The sequence below is a fragment of the Thalassophryne amazonica genome, chromosome 4, assembly GCF_902500255.1.
Source record: "Thalassophryne amazonica chromosome 4, fThaAma1.1, whole genome shotgun sequence".
Classification (NCBI taxonomy): Eukaryota; Metazoa; Chordata; class Actinopteri; order Batrachoidiformes; family Batrachoididae; genus Thalassophryne; species Thalassophryne amazonica.
This window is the reverse complement of record NC_047106.1, coordinates 124,904,083-124,922,048: the sequence shown is the minus strand read 5'-3', so window position 1 is coordinate 124,922,048 and position 17,966 is coordinate 124,904,083. Positions and strand designations below refer to the sequence as shown.

Genomic DNA, 17,966 nt, shown 5'->3' with positions numbered 1-17,966 from the left:
ACTTCTGTCTTTGTGACTGAAGATTTTTCTGAAATCTTCCATCAAATGGGAGGCTTTAGGGGCTGGGGTCGTGGACGCGGCCGTGGTCAAGGAGGTTTTCGAGGTGGAGGGCGTGGTCGTCCCAAATCAGGGCCACAGGAGAGTACCTGTTGGAAGTGTGGAGAATTTGGCCATTGGCAAAGGGACTGTCCCCACCAAGGTCTGCCTAAAGTGGTGAGACCATCGGCCCCTCCTCAGTCACAATGACTAGAAGAAGGTGAAAATGGAGAAAAAGTCAGAATGACTGAACTGGACGTGACAACATCCATCCATCCATCCATCCATTTTCTTCCGCTTTATCCGGAGTCGGGTCGCGGGGGCAACAGCTCAAGCAAAGCTGCCCAGACCTCCCGATCCACACACACCTCCTCCAGCTCCTCCGGGGGAACCCCAAGGCGTTTCCAAGCCAGCCGAGAGATGTAGTCCCTCCAGCGTTTCCTGGGTCTTCCCCGGGGCCTCCTCCCAGTGGGACGTGCCCGGAACACCTCTCCAGCGAGGCGTCCAGGAGGCATCCGGAAAAGATGCCCGAGCCACCTCAACTGACTCCTTTCGACATGCGGAGGACACACACACCAATATGTGACAACATTGATGAGTTACCAGAAAAACAGATAACAATCACAGTGGATATTCATGGAGCATGGTCATTACCACTCCTGAAAGAAAGACCTGTGGTGACTCTAAAGGTAAATAGACTGGACATGGATTTTCTCTGTGACACAGGAGCATGTAGGACAGTGATAACAGACAGACCTCCTGGAACTAAATTTGCAAAAGAAGTTGTTTGGGTAAAATCTGCAAATGGACAGGTGAATTCAGAGAAAATATTGAAGTTTGTCAATTTCGAAGATCCTGAAACGGACCAAACTGCTTGTGTCTTTGTGGTTTATTCGCCCCATTGTCCAGTAAATTTACTGGGACGAGATTTGATGACTGCCTTATCTATAGGAGTCACACCAACAGTAGGTGGTATGAGAGCCGTGAGACAGCCTGCTACTGTATATACAAATTTGGCCCAGGCCTGGCAGTACTCTTTGGATCTATCGGAGTTGAGACAAACTGAACAATTATTGGAGGAAGGTCTGACGACCTGTGAAAACAGAGAACACGTAGTAATGATGTCACCAAAAGATCTACACATAACTATGCTGTTCACTCCACAAAAGGATGAAAGGTATGGAGCAGGATTTCTGAAAATTCCATTAGAATTACAGACAGTAGCACACCTATACACAGACAGAAAAACCACCTCTGTGTGTAGTGTAGTGCTGACCCAAAGTGCAGACAAATGGTACAGAGGAAAACCTGAGGTTGTGCCGCATATTTCACTGACAAGGGCAGACACTCAGTCCTGGAAGGAGATGCAGTGTTGGTGTGGGATTTCAGTCCATCCACAGGCTTGTATCGGAAATACATGTTTGTAAGTGCTTGGACGACACCGGTGATACATGAAGTAGATCTGGATGATTGAAATTTAACATCTGTGTTGTTGACACAGGAAGATGAGACTTTATTGGCCAAACTGCCTCCTCATCTCTGGGTGAATGCACCCACAGATGTAGGACTGTTGAAAAACACTCCGCCAGTCAAAATTAAGCCACGATCTGATTGGAGACCACGGATCAAACAATATCTGTTAAAACCTGAAGCAAAAAAAGGAAATGATGACTTTCTTAGGTATCTGTAATTATTGCAGAGCTTGGATTCCATGTTATGCAGAGAAGGTGCAGAAATTGTAGGATTTAATACATTCTATACCAATGGCTATGACTGACAAAATACAGTGGAATAAAGAAGCTGAAGAATAGTTTACAGCTCTTAAACAAGAACTTGTGAGTTCCACAGTATTATCTCTGCCCAATTATGCCAAGCCATTCACTCTCATGGTGGACACAAAACAGGGATTCATGTGTGCAGTCTTGCTACAACAACATGGTAATAAAAATAAACCAGTTGGCTATTATTCCAAACGTTTGGATCCAGTGGCACAGGGCCTACCTCCCTGTGTCAAAGCAGTATGTGCAGTAGCAATGGCAGTGGAAATACAGCGGACGTTGTTTTGTTCCACCCATTGGCTGTTAAAGTACCACACACAGTCAGTGTGTTACTCCTGCAAACAAAGATGACATTCTTATCGCCTGCTAGACAGATAGCTTATACAGCCATGTTATTGTCTCAGCCACACATTACCATTGAAAGATGCAACACCTTGAATCCCGCCACACTCCTACCTACTGAGACAGACGGTGAACCGCATGATAGTTTGGCAGACACAGAGAAACAACAATTACCTCGACCAGACTTAACAGACGAACCATTTACAGATGGACTACATTACTTTGTGGATGGCTCATGTTTCAAGGATCAGAAAGGACAGACATTAACAGGCTATGCTGTTGTTCAATTACCAAATACTGTTATTGAAGCAAAACAGATTGATCATTTTAAATCAGCCCAAGCTGCAGAACTCATTGCATTAACCAGAGCTTGTATCATGGCTAAAGGACAGAAACTGACAGTCTATACAGCTAGTCAATATGCATTTTCAACAATTTGGTTCTTTGCAAAACAATGGCAACAAAGAGGTATGATAACCTCTAAACCAGTGACACATGCAGGCTTACTCACAAATTTGCTATAAGCAGTGACATTACCATCACACCTGGCATTATGTAAATGCGCAGCCAACACCAGAGGCACAGATGATTTTGTCTCCAGAGGAAACTGTCTCGCAGACAAAATAGCGAAAGCAGCAGCAGCTGGTCGATATGGCACTTCTTATATTTACACAGCTCAGACAGACAATGAACCATTAATAGATTCTGACCTTTTACTGGATATGCAAAAGCAAGCACCAACACAGGAACGAAATCTGTGGTTGAAAAATGGGGCAACCCCAAACCCCAAAGGACTTTATTGTGTACATAACAAACCCATCCTACCCAAAAGCTTATTCAAAGCAGCTGCAATTGCAACACATGGGTCAACACGTGTCGACAGGGGGGATGGTATATATGGTAGACCAACACTTTACTACCTATGGATTTAATTTATACTCAAAAATGTTTTGTAAAGCCTGTGTTACCTGATTGAAACACAACCCACAGGGAAATATAAAACCCCGGAGAGGGCAATTCCCAAAACCACAGTATCCTTTTCAAATTGTTCATATGGACTTTATTGAACTAAATCGATGTGGACCTTATCAATACTGTCTAGTATTAATTGATGCTTTTTCAAAATGGGTAGAAATTGTTCTATCACAAAAAGCAGATGCTTTAACAGTAGCAAAAGCACTGTGTAAGACAATTATTCTGTATTATGGAATACCAGAGACATTGTACAGTGATAATGGAACACATTTTGTAAATGAAGTTGTACAAAGAGTAGCAGAACACATGAAAACTAAGTTAAAACATCATTGTGCTTACCACCCACAAAGTGCAGGATTAGTGGAAAGGACAAATGGCACAATAAAAACAAGATTAAGGAAATGTATGGAAGAGACAAAACGAACCTGGATTGAATGTTTGGACCTAGTAAAATTGTATATGAGAATAACACCATCAGGTTTAACACCATTTGAGATACTTTATGGACGACCATATCGTCTACCAATTTTTGATATGGATACTAAAACAGCAGATGAGGAACAAACATTAGCAGATTTTATGAAAAAGACATTAACACAGAAAGAGATAACTCAAACACATTTACTGCCGGATAATTCTGATCTTCCACAGGACGGCCTTCCAGTAGTCCAACCAGGAAACTGGGTGTTGGCTGCCTCCACAGTGTAAGGGGAAGTCTGGCTACAAAGGGAGTCTATTTAATTAGCAATAGATTGTCTCAACGCCAGTGAAGCAGGGAGATCCTTGCACTATTAGGTGAGGTTGGTCAACAGCACTGTATTCTAGCAATCATGACTGAACTACAGCAGACCCCGGAGCGGTGTGCTCAGCGCCGCCGTTGCCGGACTGTTGGTAGGGCAGCCGGTTGCGTTGTGACCTTAGTGTGTTTTGTGCTTCTCGGATTCCTGGCCTGGTGGTTAACCCAAGAATTGAAGCTCACTGTGGACCGAGCCAGAGAACAACGGAAGCAACGTCAGAAGAGGTTTATTCATAATGTGAATGAGACAGATGGACACCCTCATATACGAGGTCTCTTAGATAATAAACCGACCCTTTTATTTTTTTTTTAACTATATGGATTTGAATGACGTGCGATTACACCAATCATGCTTGAACCCTCGTGCGCATGCGTGAGTTTTTTCACGCGTGTCAGTGACATCATTTCCCTGTGGGCAGGCCTTGAGTGAGATGTGGTCCCGCCCTCTCGGCTGAATTCCTTTGTTTCACACGCTGCTCGAGACGGCGCGCGTTGCTTTATCAACATTTTTTCTGGACCTGTGAGGAATATCCGAGTGGACACTATTCAAGAAATTAAGCTGGTTTTCTGTGAAAAGTTTAACGGCTGATGAGAGATTATGGGGTGTTTCTGTCGGTGTAAGGACTTCCCACGGAGCGGGACGTCGCGCAGCGCTTCCAGGCGACGTTGTCTGGCTGTTTCGAGCTGAAATCATCCTAATTTAAGGTTCTGTTGACCCAGGACATCGTGAGAGAACAGAGAAGATTCAGAAGAGGCCGGCATGAGGAGTTTATGTGGACATTCCACTGTTAAAGGTCATTTTGTAATGAAAGAACGTGCGCGCAAATTCGCCGAGTCGTTTCCGTGACGACTCGGCAAATCTGTGTGCACCGCGACCAGAAAAACACCTCCGTGTTGAAAACCATTTGTAAAATTCAGGCGGCTTTTGATGGCTTTCAACAAGTGAGTAACTGAGAAATTGTTTAACAGCTTGGGCATGTTCCAACTTGTCCGTTAAGGTTTCCAACGGAGGTGTTTTTCCTGCCGCGACCCCCCGCGGTCGGGTCCAGCCCGACATGCGACTCTGCCCGCACATTCTTTCATTACAACATGACCGTTAACAATGGAATGTCCGAATAAACTCCTCATGCCGACTTCTTCTGAAAGTTCTCTGTTCTCTGACGACTTACTGCGTCAACAGAGCCTGAAATGTGGAAGTTTTCAACTTGAAACGGCGAGACGCTGCCGCCTCGAAGCGCAGATCGCCGTCAGGCGCCGTGGGCCGTCCTTAAAGCGACACTACCAGACCAAAATCTCTCATCAGCCGTTAAAATTTTTACCGAAAACCAGCTGAATTTATTGAATGGTGTCCACTCAGTTGTGCCTTACAGTTTTGAAAAAATGTTTATCAAACAAAGCAACAGTCTCTGAGCCATTCATAAACAATGAAAAAAATCGACGAGCGGGTGGACGACTCCTCACTCAAAGACTGCCCACAGGCGAATGACGTAACCGACAGGCGTGAAAAAACTCTCGCATGCCCACGAGGGTTCAAGCATGTCTGATGTAATCACACGTGATTCAAATCCATATGGTTTTTGAAAAAATAATAAGGTCGGATACTTTTCTAATAGACCTCGTATACCATACTAATTTGTGGTACAGATATGTTCATTTATTGGCTATGGAATTACATGTTACTAATTGTTATGTATGTTCACATATGCCTATATCCTCAACACACCCAGCTCTGACGGCTAAACCGTACTCTGCTAGGGTGACAGAATGTCTTATCATACGGATGCATAATCAAACTGTATTTCGGGGACAACAATTCTCAGATAATCTGATAAGATGTAATACCACTTGTCTCAATGCAACCACTTTTATGATAGGGACTTCAACAGAAGATGTACAAGCATGCCCAAGTGCTGCTCCATTGACTAGACTGAAGGGAAATGCAAAAATATCATCACGTTAAATTGTCATCACAACGGCCATTCCCGATTTGCTTTTATGGGACAGGGAATAAAACTGTAGGTAAAATTAGGAAACGTCTGTGTACCCAAACTTATGTTTTATCAAATGATTTAAGCCTAACCAAAACATATTATGAGGATGGTACTTATTTTCATTGCATTGGACGTGGATGTAATCATACAGGCTCCTGTCCATGGGGAACGGATGAATCGTGTGCTTATGTTAGTAAGTTTTTGCTACCACCTACAACCCCTGGCAAAAATTATGGAATCACCGGCCTCGGAGGATGTTCAGTCAGTTGTTTAATTTTGTAGAAAAAAAGCAGATCACAGACATGACACAAAACTAAAGTCATTTCAAATGGCAACTTTCTGGCTTTAAGAAACACTGTAAGAAATCAAGAAAAAAAAATTGTGGCAGTCAGTAACGGTTACTTTTTAGACCAAGCAGAGGGGAAAAAATATGGACTCACTCAATTCTGAGGAAAAAATTATGGAATCACCCTGTAAATTTTCATCCCCAAAACTAACACCTGCATCAAATCAGATCTGCTCGTTAGTCTGCATCTAAAACGTAGTGAGCACACCTTGGAGAGCTGTTGCACCAAGTGGGCTGACATGAATCATGGCTCCAACACGAGAGATGTCAATTGAAACAAAGGAGAGGATTATCAAACTCTTAAAAGAGGGTAAATCATCACGCAATGTTGCAAAAGATGTTGGTTGTTCACAGTCAGCTGTGTCTAAACTCTGGACCAAATACAAACAACATGGGAAGGTTGTTAAAGGCAAACATACTGGTAGACCAAGGAAGACATCAAAGCGTCAAGACAGAAAACTTAAAGCAATATGTCCCAAAAATCGAAAATGCACAACATAACAAATGAGGAACGAATGGGAGGAAACTGGAGTCAACGTCTGTGACCGAACTGTAAGAAACCGCCTAAAGGAAATGGGATTTACATACAGAAAAGATAAATGAAAGCCATCATTAACACCTAAACAGAAAAAACAAGGTTACAATGGGCTAAGGAAAAGCAATCGTGGACTGTGGATGACTGGATGAAAGTCATATTCAGTGATGAATCTCGAATCTGCATTGGGCAAGGTGATGATGCTGGAACCTTTTGTTTGGTGCCGTTCCAATGAGATTTATAAAGATGACTTGCCTGAAGAGAACATGTAAATTTCCACAGTCATTGATGATATGGGGCTGCATGTCAGGTAAAGGCACTGGGGAGATGGCTGTCATTACATCATCAATACATGCACAAGTTTACGTTGATATTTTGGACACTTTTCTTATCCCATCAATTGAAAGGATGTTTGGGGATGATGAAATCATTTTTCAAGATGATAATGCATCTTGCCATAGAGCAAAAACTGTGAAAACATTCCTTGCAAAAAGACACATAGGGTCAATGTCATGGCCTGCAAATAGTCCGGATCTTAATCCAATTGAAAATCTTTGGTGGAAGTTGAAGAAAATGGTCCATGACAAGGCTCCAACCTGCAAAGCTGATCTGGCAACAGCAATCAGAGAAAGTTGGAGCCAGATTGATGAAGAGTACTGTTTGTCACTCATTAAGTCCATGCCTCAGAGACTGCAAGCTGTTATAAAAGCCAGAGGCGGTGCAACAAAATACTAGTGATGTGTTGGCGCGTTCTTTTGTTTTTCATGATTCCATAATTTTTTCCTCAGAATTGAGTGATTCCATATTTTTTTCCCTCTGCTTGGTCTAAAAAAGTAACCGTTACTAACTGCCACAGTTTTTTTTCCTGATTTCTTATAGTGTTTCTTAAAGCCAGAAAGTTGCCATTTGAAATGACTTTAGTTTTGTGTCATGTCTGTGATCTGCTTTTTTTCTACAAAATTAAACAACTGAATGAACATCCTTCGGTGATTACATAATTTTTGCCAGGGGTTGTATAAATGGTACTCCGGTGTATGATGACATCTATTGGCTTTGTGGTTCCAGGCTATACCTGAGTCTCCCACCAAATTGGGGTGATGTGTGTGTGCACCTACCCAGGTGACTGACCATACATATGTGGTAGTGCCAAGGACCTCCACAGAGAAGAATGGCAGCACCAGATGGAGGAGATCGATATACCCAAATGTGTTGCCACATGATCACATGTGGGGCTCGGATGTACCGGAGGACCAAAAGTTGTGGTCTGTAGGAGATAAAATAGCACATTCACTGTTCCCCTGGATAGGAGTGGTAAAAAATTTCATTAATGATTGAAACTCTGAATTATCGATTGGGTCTGTTCATGAATGTAACTGAGAAAATAGTAGCAGCTCAAAATACTGAAATAGATGCTTTACGTACCATGGTGATGCAAAATCACATGGTTTTAGACTTGCTTACTGGTTCACAGGGAGGAGCTTGTGTTCTGCTGAACACAACATGCTGTACTTTCATCCCAGACTCCATTCATTCAGTGGATGTGCAGGATGCCTTGGAAGAGCTGAATAAACTTTGTGATGCAATGCATAAAGACACCCTAGCCGTGAGCCAGTGGGATCCCTGGTCCTGGTTGACTTCAGGACCATGGTGGCAGTTACTATTAAAAATAATGACACCAGTTATTATAGTCCTAATTCTGATTGGACTTTGCATGTGTTGTGTGATCCCTTATATCAAAACAATGGTTGGCAAAATGGTCTCAAATACATTTGTACAGTGTAATCTGGCTTTCCAACAAACTATGCCAAAATATCAAGCATTGAAACAGTCAGACCTTAGTGGAGAAAACTATAATGATTGTGTTGACAATTATGATGATATTGAAAAGCTCACAATTCCAGTTCAAGCTTGAACTGTTGACGTGATGAGTTAACACACTCTTAGCCTATGAAGTTTTAGCTGAAAATGTAATAAGACAAGTGGTTAAAGTGGACAAATTTTCTATTGAAGTGTGTTTTGGACATGACAAACTTATGTAAATAACCGATAAACAGGGAGGATTATGTCAAGGATTTTATATAGTTCATGCTTGTATTATCATTTATTTCCTTTTATGACTACGTGTACTTTTCCTCTTTGTGAGAAGAGGAGGTTTTAAAAAGAAAGACTTGTTGTCTGCATTCTTCATGATTGAGCAAACTATTTTTCATTTTGCATAAGTGCCTTATCCTGTTTTTGACGAGCCACAAGGCTCATGTCGCAGGAATGGAAGGTTTCAGCCGCTACCTTGCCTTGCTATCTCCCTCATGCAGACATGACTCGTGTAACTTCTCCCTGACTGTCCTTGTTTGTTTTTTCTCATGTTGGTGAACTAAATAAAAAGCCGAGCCAGAGGAGGGGCTTTTAGGAGAGCTTTGGAGCTGAGCACTTACAAGCTGCTACTGCCCGCTCTCCTCCTCTGCGCAGAGCATAAAATATATTTGTCTCTCTCTGACTGGTTTCTTTACAGTGTCTGTGCCTCTCATTTCTTTAAAACAGGGTGCAAACCCAACAGCTAATCTGCTCCTGGCAGAGCACAAAGAGGTGCATTAGGTGGTCCTTGAGGATTGGTTTGAGAACTACTGGTTTACATCATTGTGTGTGTGTGTGTGTGTGTGTGTGTGTGTGTGTATACACACTAAAAATGTATAAATAAATGACAAAAAATGTATGGTACAGTGCAGCAGCTCTACCCACTCGGAACTGTCAGTGTCATTCAGTGATGAAAAGTGGAAAGTTCCTCAGAAAAATGTCTATTTGCTCCATTTAAAATATTTGTCATCATGGAGGAGCGAGATATTGTCAGGAATATGACAGTCCCACAGCTGAAAAAATAAATCATAAAATAAGTAGTATCAGTTAACAAATAAAATTCATTTAGAATCTAAAATCACTCAAAATGATCTTTTTTATTTCTGAAATACAAGTGCAAACAAACTTAACAATGGTGGTAACAAAATGAGAAACCTACAACAAACAACTTGCTCCTTGACTGTCTCTGTTCGTGCCTGTATGAATACCTCCTTGCCCGGGCAGTCAAGAGCTATGCAGCGGCATTTCTTCAAGTCTGCTAACAATGTAGGCTCCATTGGTGGTTTACATTCACTCCTTATAATTCATAGTTAATCCAAAAGAAATATGTTGGTTCACCAGCAACAGCACCATCTGCATTTAACTGTTCTGCTCTGAAAACAAATGCAAGTTCTTGGTTGTCCTTACGGCACAGCAGCTTTTTCCTTTTGCACTCTTTAGGGAACTTTACCAACCAGACGGTCTTCATCCATGGATATTTCACAGGATTTTTCCTCTTTACATCATGCAACAGCACAGGGAAGCCTTACAGATGTAAACCAGGATGCTAACTTGTGAAAAAACAATGTTAAAATAAATTAACAAAGTGTGTTTTGATACGTCAGCGCTACCGTTTTTTTTCACACTGCAAAGGAGGTGGACACAGAAACACGTTAACATGTCAGTCTTGTAAAATTCCAGCAAAAACACATGGTGCCCCATATGGCAGTATGCAAGTACCTGCACATATGCAGTAGGAAGAATTATAGATCGCCAACAAAAGGAATTGAAACAATTACAGAATCATTTGGGGGAGACGAGTCCAAATTAGCAGAAAATGTGCGGTTTGCGTACCATATGCTGTTTTATGTTTCAGGCAGTTTCAGAAGTATGGTTAGATCCCAGACTAATGTGACATTAAAAATACCAGTCATAACATTTAAATTTGAAATCCAGTTTCTTGAAATACAGAGGACACACCATGGAAGACGATGTTGTAGTTCTAATATTTTGTACTACTGTAGGTCTTGGGATCCCTGTGCATTAACAAAGTATGTTATGCTTGTTATATGACCATGTAAATCTTTGCGTTTCTTCAGGTTTATCCAAACTGCCGTCAGAGGATGCTAAACAGCTGGCATTTAAGTTGGCCCAGAAGTGGATCAAGACAAACTGGTTGGCATACATGAAGTATGAAGCAATGTTTGAGAAGGTGAATTTCATGAGGTGTTACTGTGTCAGGGCCTGTGTTGTGCAGTGATAACTGGTTTAGAATGTCTTTTTTTTTTCCCCTGCTGTCAGTATGATGTGAATGGAGATGGCAAACCAGGTGGTGGAGGGGAATATGAAGTTCAGGTATTTACTTTCATGCACTGACAGTGTCAAACTAATGTGCTTAGAGTCACACACGTCTTTCTGATTTCATGCACAAAGTCAATTCTTTCTACTACATGTCTTAAAGTGTGTGCTCAGATGTGAACACATAAAAACCTCCTTGTCGTCACTCCGTTTCCATTACAAACCTTCTTTTTAATGTATGTTTCTTCCTTGCTGCACCCTTTGATATGCTGAACTCTATTTTAAAATCACTTTTAATTCATTAGGAATTGCACTTTTGCATGTGTTGTAATAATTTGATCATATTTCTGTCTCTTGCAAACCGAGATAAAAAGACCCAGTAGTGACCCCTGTACTTTTCCACTGTGTGTTGGCCTTTGTGTAGCTGGGTTTTGGTTGGACTAACGGTGTGGCCCTTGAGCTCTTGGACCAGTATGGGGACAGTCTCACGTCAGCAAGTAGACGTATGATGGGTGGCCTCCTCTTGCCTCTGGCTGTCTCAGCCCTTCTCATGCTCCACTGAACAAGAGGAGAAGAAAGAGCCAGATGGATTTTATTATTCAAGGTTTCACTACACAACATCCCTCTTGTCATCTACATGACCTCAAACAGATGTTTGCTTTAGAAATCAGACTAAATTGCACACATCAACAATGTCTGGAATTATTTTTTTGGACATCATACAGTATATAATCACCCTTTATATTTGCAGAAGATTCAGGATTAATCATAATGAAGAATTGCTTTGATGAATAATTTAATATTTCTCCTCAGTAGTGAAAAATCTTTTGCCAGATCAAGAGATGCAAATTATTTAGGCAAATGTGTCTCTTCAGAACTGTTTGTACTTCTTTTCACTTAGATTACATGAACTTGCACCAGAAATTGAACTGACATTACACATTCATTTGCCTAATTGAATCACAGTGTTTCTTGACTCCCTGTACTCAGGGAGATGTTCTATCTGCTCATATACTCATAACTTGTGTAGCCCATGGCCTTGATTCGCCCTAATAAAATAAATACATTAATGCTGTCTCAACAAAAACCTGAGTTTTGAACTGCAGACAGAGACGGTGTTTCCACTCACAGTTGGGAAATTCCTAAGTCATCTGGTGATCTGGAGATAAGATGGAGACATGCCCCCATGGGCCAACACTGTGCTTCACAGCAAAACAGAACTGTAACTCAAAGTTCTTCAAAGGGAACCCTTGCCTTTTTAAAGGTTAAATTTTGGTCACTATGAATTACATGACATTATAATGGCTTCACGTCAGAATCTGAGCTTGTCTAGGCCAGGAGAACCCAAATTTTATGACTTCACGCCAAGGCCAGAACCTCTCCACACTGCCAGAGGACCTTCCCCCATGATAACACGTGGCTATAAACTCTGAGTCTTGACAATCAGCTTTTATCTTTAGGTCTAAGTAAAAGAAAAGACCTTTGCTTAAAAAAATGCATCAGTATGATCTTATTCTTATATAAAACTTCTAATGTTGTTTGTATTGATTAATCAAACAAAATGCTTTGCATATAATCATTTCATTTTATTGACGTGTTCCTTGTAACTGACGTGTGTTTAAGTGTGATCTCTCTGCATTATCAATATGTTGATTTGTTTAAGTGACGATTAATAATGTGTATCCATTCAAGTGTCTTAGAACAATAGTATACAAAAATAGTTAATGTGTTTAAATAATTGAATCATTTACATCTGCCTCTCTGACACATGAAGTTTTCTGTGAGATTACACACCCTAAATGGGCGGAGTTTGGTGATGTAAGCCCCCCTTTTAAAGTTAGAACAGAGTTCTGCTCCTCCTCTTGCCTCTTTGCCTCTTTCCTCTCTTGGAGTGCCTGCCTTCCCTCTTCTCTTAAATGCTTAAATTTTATTTTTGGGACAGCAAGGCCCCATGCTAAGCTAAGCTAAGTTAAGCTAAAGCTACCATGTGGTTCCATTCATTTGCTTCTAGTCTCTGATAATTTAACAAAGTAGTAGCCTGAGGCTTTTAAGGTGTATCAAGTCTTTTGAAGTTTTAAGAGAACTTCTGAGCTGAACCTTTCAAAATAAAAGTGAATTTACAGAAAAGCGACTCTCCTTTTCTGTTGGCTATTTTTTTTTCAACGCTTTTAAAGTTTTATCTTTTTTATAAATTCACAAAGACTTTTAATCTGGCTCCCACAAACTTTTGAAAAGCTATCAGAAACCATTTTCAACAAATGTCTTCCACCTCTGGGGTCCAAGCAGCTGATGACAGAGCTGATTTCAAACCTGACTGCAAGCAGCCATCCTGTTGGTAAAACCAACCGACACAAGCCTTTGGGATCACCTGGGGAGACCACTGAGTTAACCCCTGACCCAACATTATCAACATTATCGATGGACAGAGAACCATCTCCTCAATGGACCAGCTAAGTGACCCAGTTAAAGGTTCCAGAAAAAGGGTTTGTTGTCAATGGATACAAAGTGGCTTCATCTTCTTTTTTAAACATATTCATAGGTTTGTTTAATACTCACTCACTCATCTTCAACCGCTTAGTCCAATCAAGGGTCTCGGGGGGCTGGAGCCTATCTCAGCAGTCATAGAACGTGAGGCGGGGTACACCCAGGACAGGACGCCAGTCTGTCGAAGGGCCACAAACAGAAAAACACATTCACACCCACTCGCACATCTATAGACAATTTAGATTCCAATCCACCTAACCCGCATGTCTTTGGATGTGGGAGGAAACTGGAGCACCCGGAGGAAACCCACGCAAACACGGGGAGGACACGCAAACTCCACACAGAAAGGCCACAGGCGGGAATTGAACCCATGACCTTCTCGCTGTGAGGCAACAGTGCTAACCACTAAGCCACCGTGCTGCCCGGTTTGTTTAATAACTTTCTTAAAATTAATTGGTTTCAAATTTCATCATTAAATTCTAATCAGATTTATTCACTTAAAGTCTTTAAGCTCTATCTCTCTCTTTCAACATCTCATGAGTTAGTAAGAATTGTGTCCATAAAATAACTTATTTAATCACTGTCCACAAAAATGCCAGTAAACTGTTAATTTCTTGTATACTTGTAAATAAATTGTAAATATTTCTGCTGTGGTTCATTTTGTGTTCAGAAGGAAACTGTTGGTCAAATGTATCGTAGAATTCCGACTTTCAGACCCAAGACTGATTAATTAAATTGAGACAGATTAATGAAATTGAAACTGATTGAATAATTTGAGACTGATAAATTAATGAATGTTTAAATTAAAGTACCTATGCTTCAAATAGGTGGTGCTCCGAGGATTAGTTTATCCTAATTGAATAATAATTATTAAACCCTAAAATTGTTAATTATTTTGGTGACCCATTAAATGAGGTCTAGGCCAATCTAATTCAATCTGAGAGTTTAACAATACTTAATAACATTAAATTGGTGCCCACGTGAGGTGCCATTTATTACAAATAATTTAATTTCTTTATATTCATTTTGGTGCTCCCGTGTGAGCCGATCTAGAATTGACTCATTTTGTTACATCTTTATGATCCCCTGTTTCGAGGCATACAATTTTGTTTCACTTGGAATGTAAATGTAAGGCTCATGTGAAAATTAAAACACAGAGCTCCTTATTATATATGACATCCACATACTTTTTATTCCCACTTTTAGTCAATCCAGTTTGATCAGGTTACTCACCTGCAACAGTTCACTGGTTAGATTTCCATGGACTTTATGGCATGATGATAATTAACCATATCGATCACCAGTATGTTTTTGCAATACTGAAATGACTTAACAATAATTGAAAATGTCACAAACATAGTCACAAATTCTTGGTTCTTACAGTCTACATCCATATGTAGCTATTAACATTTGCATATTTAAAGTGTAGGTGACATGATATGTAATGTTTTTTGAGTATTTAAGACTAAAATTAACTGTTTGAAATTAATGCTTTCCCGATGTGCGGTTACTGAAGAGAGACATATTCAGGTTTTGAACTGTGCACCACTAAAAACCAAGAACTTCCAGGTGAGTCAAGAAATTGGAGAAGAAAGAGGAAGTGACATCAGTGGGAGAACCATTGTCTTAGCAGTTCTATTTGTTTTGTTAGCGATCGGACGTATTTCGTGGAGCATGTTTTTGGCGGTCAAAAAATCTTTGACGAATGTCATGCACCACCCTCATTTCGCCTCATGTTGTGGAGGTCGCAACTGAGCGTGTTGATCTGTCTTGATTAGTGGTGATCCTTAATAGAGCACGACAGTGTTCTCAGAATTGCGTGCAATTAAACTCTGCTGCACCGCATTCAGTTTCATTGCTGCAATATGCTGAAGGACAGTGATGCCAAGTTGGCTAAAAGTTTCATTCCAATGCTCCTCAGCGCGCTCCTGCAGGTGTTCCACTTGCTGCGTGTGCCTGATGTTTGGGAAAATGAGCGAGATGAGAGCTGCATGGAGCCACGCATCTGGCTCTCTCCGTCTCCTCCTCCTCTCTGCACCACTCCATGGCACAGAGCCCAACTAAGCATGCAGTCACAAAGTTCTTCTGCTGTAGGTTTTGAGGAGTAAACTGGAGTGATCTGTATTGTTCAGCAACTGATGGTAGGATGAATATGGGGGTGTGTGTGGAGACAGTTAGCCTCATTCACAAGTGACATAACTTAATGATGTGCTGTTACGCGTGATAGAGCGCAACAACGCGGAACATTATTCTTGGCTGTGTGTAATGGTTCCTGATAATTCTCCAGCAACACGTGTCATTAATCGCATTTAATCATCTGGTCATATTCTCTCGATGACATAGCAACAACATGGTCGTGGCTGACACCTGCAATAGAGCGCAGGGTTCAGACAGCTGTTGTTATTAAGGGCCCCTTCACACATAACACGATTGAAGCCGACTGGTACACGAAGGAGGAATCGCATGCCACTCATGAAAAATCGAAGCCAAATCGAATGCCTCATACAGCTGTCGCCACAGCCATTTGTGGTGATTTGTGCCACTCTACATTCACGTGCTGCCTGTAACCCATTCCAACAGTGGGCTAGATGAGGTCGCATTGTCAGCTGATGGTGTTCGCAGCATTCGCATGGCATGTTGTACGCAGGTTGGACATATGCCACGGCATGATATGCTGCATGAAATCATTGCCCATGTCGCACTGTGGCCAAATGACATGATCGAGGCAGCCTTCACACCAGCGGCCAAAAGACAGCGAGTGCAGCTTCAGTCCATCTTTAGCCACCTTAGAAAAATTATCATTTGCTTTAATGCAACTGTTGCAAAGAATGCTCCCTCACTGTCTCCCTGGCTCAAGAACGGTTTTGCTGCCATTGCCGTAGCTTCCACAAAAGTCTATTTCTTGTCCACGCCAACATTCTCTGATAAAATCATAGCATCACACAATCTGCAAAGAAATCTTAGTTATTTATCCCATCAAAATAATGAAGAGAGCGGAATCAGAATCGCCTTCATTGTCATTGTAATTTACATTACAACGAGATTTGAGTGCAACTCCAAAGAGGTGCTTTCCGTGGTGCGAGTAATTTTTAGCCAAATAAAAGATAGTGAAATTTAATAGTAAATTATTCAGAGTATATGTACAACTAATATAAACATAAGGTAAAATAAAATGAAATGTGGACTAAGTAATGTAAAACGAGAATTATATACAACTGTGGAATCATATTGCACGGGAATATTGCACAAGAAACTTGAAGGTGCGGATTAGAGTGATTTGTTATTGTTCAGTGCAGTGATCACTCTGGGGAGAAAGCTGTCCCTGAGTCTGTCATAGTTTTGATTGACCTATACCGTCGGCCGGAGGGTAGTAGGTCAAACAGGTGGTTGCTGGGGTGGGATGTGTCTTTGCAGATGCTGGCAGCTCTGCTGAGGTAGCGAGAGCTAGCAATGTCTTCCAGGTTGGGCAGAGAGCAGCCAGTGATCCCCTGGGCCGTTTTGATCACACTCTGCAGCGCTCTCCTGTCTGCTGCTGAGCACCCCCGTACCACGCTGTGATGCAGTACGTCAGGATGGTCTCGATGGTGGCTCTGTAGAACAACACCAGCAGCTTCTCCTCCAGATTGTTTCTCCTGAGCACCCTCAGGAAGTGGAGTCGCTGCTGGCAGAGCAGCCCCATGATCAATCAAAGACACACAATTATAAAATGTCACTACTGCAAATTGGCCACCTCGGACAAAATCATGAAATGCATGGTCAAAATATGTTTTGTTTATAAAAAAACCTTTAGTTTTTACAGGTTATTATATACCAGTAAATTAGCCATAAAATTTTGTGAAATGGATAATAGATTCGTAAATGATATTTCAATGATTTTTGTTTACTAAAAACTAACATACCAGGAGTGTCGATTTTGCAAATCAGAGATAACAAGCTTTCCCACCAATCTAATACTCAGAAACAGGACGAGAACCCTTAAATTGAATTGAAAATATGAATTCACCTAACTATCAGCTTTAGAGCAAGTCCTAAACCATTTACTACAGTAAAGCAATGGCTTTGGCAGCCATATTCAATTTTCTGATAGACTGCATGATCCGATTTGCAAAATACTGGTGGAAATGGATTCCTTGACCATAAAAACCTATGGATAGACACCAGAAGTGTGGCCGTAGTCCTTCTAGAATAGGAGATATGACACTTTGAAGTTTAGGCAGCCGTGCCCGGCAGCCATCTTGGATTTGCATGATGGAAACGCCTGGTTATGATTTTTAAGCCACTAATTGTTATTTCCTTCATCATATCTCACCAAATCATGCCAAAAAAAAAATAAAATAAAAAAATAGATCTTTAGACAAGTTCCTACCACTTAGGACCAACTTTATGTATTTTGCCGGCCATCTGGATTTTTGGCTGCCATCTTGGATTCTGGACAAATTTCAAGATGGCACAAAATCTTATTTTTAAGAAAACCTTGACAGGAAAAAATGGCAGTTTTTACCTGGCTCAGCCCTGTCTAAGAATCATAAAAATCAAAAGAAACAACCACAGGCAG

General features: G+C 41.2%; 1 protein-coding gene across 1 annotated transcript in view; it reads left to right on the top strand.

Annotated features, from left to right (window-relative positions):
* The window catches only part of treh (trehalase (brush-border membrane glycoprotein)), an 81,381-nt gene extending 68,910 nt beyond the window's left edge, over positions 1-12,471 (top strand). The window contains exons 13-15 of the mRNA XM_034168489.1: positions 10,729-10,841; positions 10,931-10,984; positions 11,352-12,471. Of these exons, the coding sequence (XP_034024380.1) occupies positions 10,729-10,841; positions 10,931-10,984; positions 11,352-11,489 (305 nt within the window). The 3' untranslated portion in view covers positions 11,490-12,471. The remainder of the gene's footprint in view (positions 1-10,728; positions 10,842-10,930; positions 10,985-11,351) is intronic.
* The last annotated feature ends 5,495 nt before the right edge of the window (positions 12,472-17,966 follow it).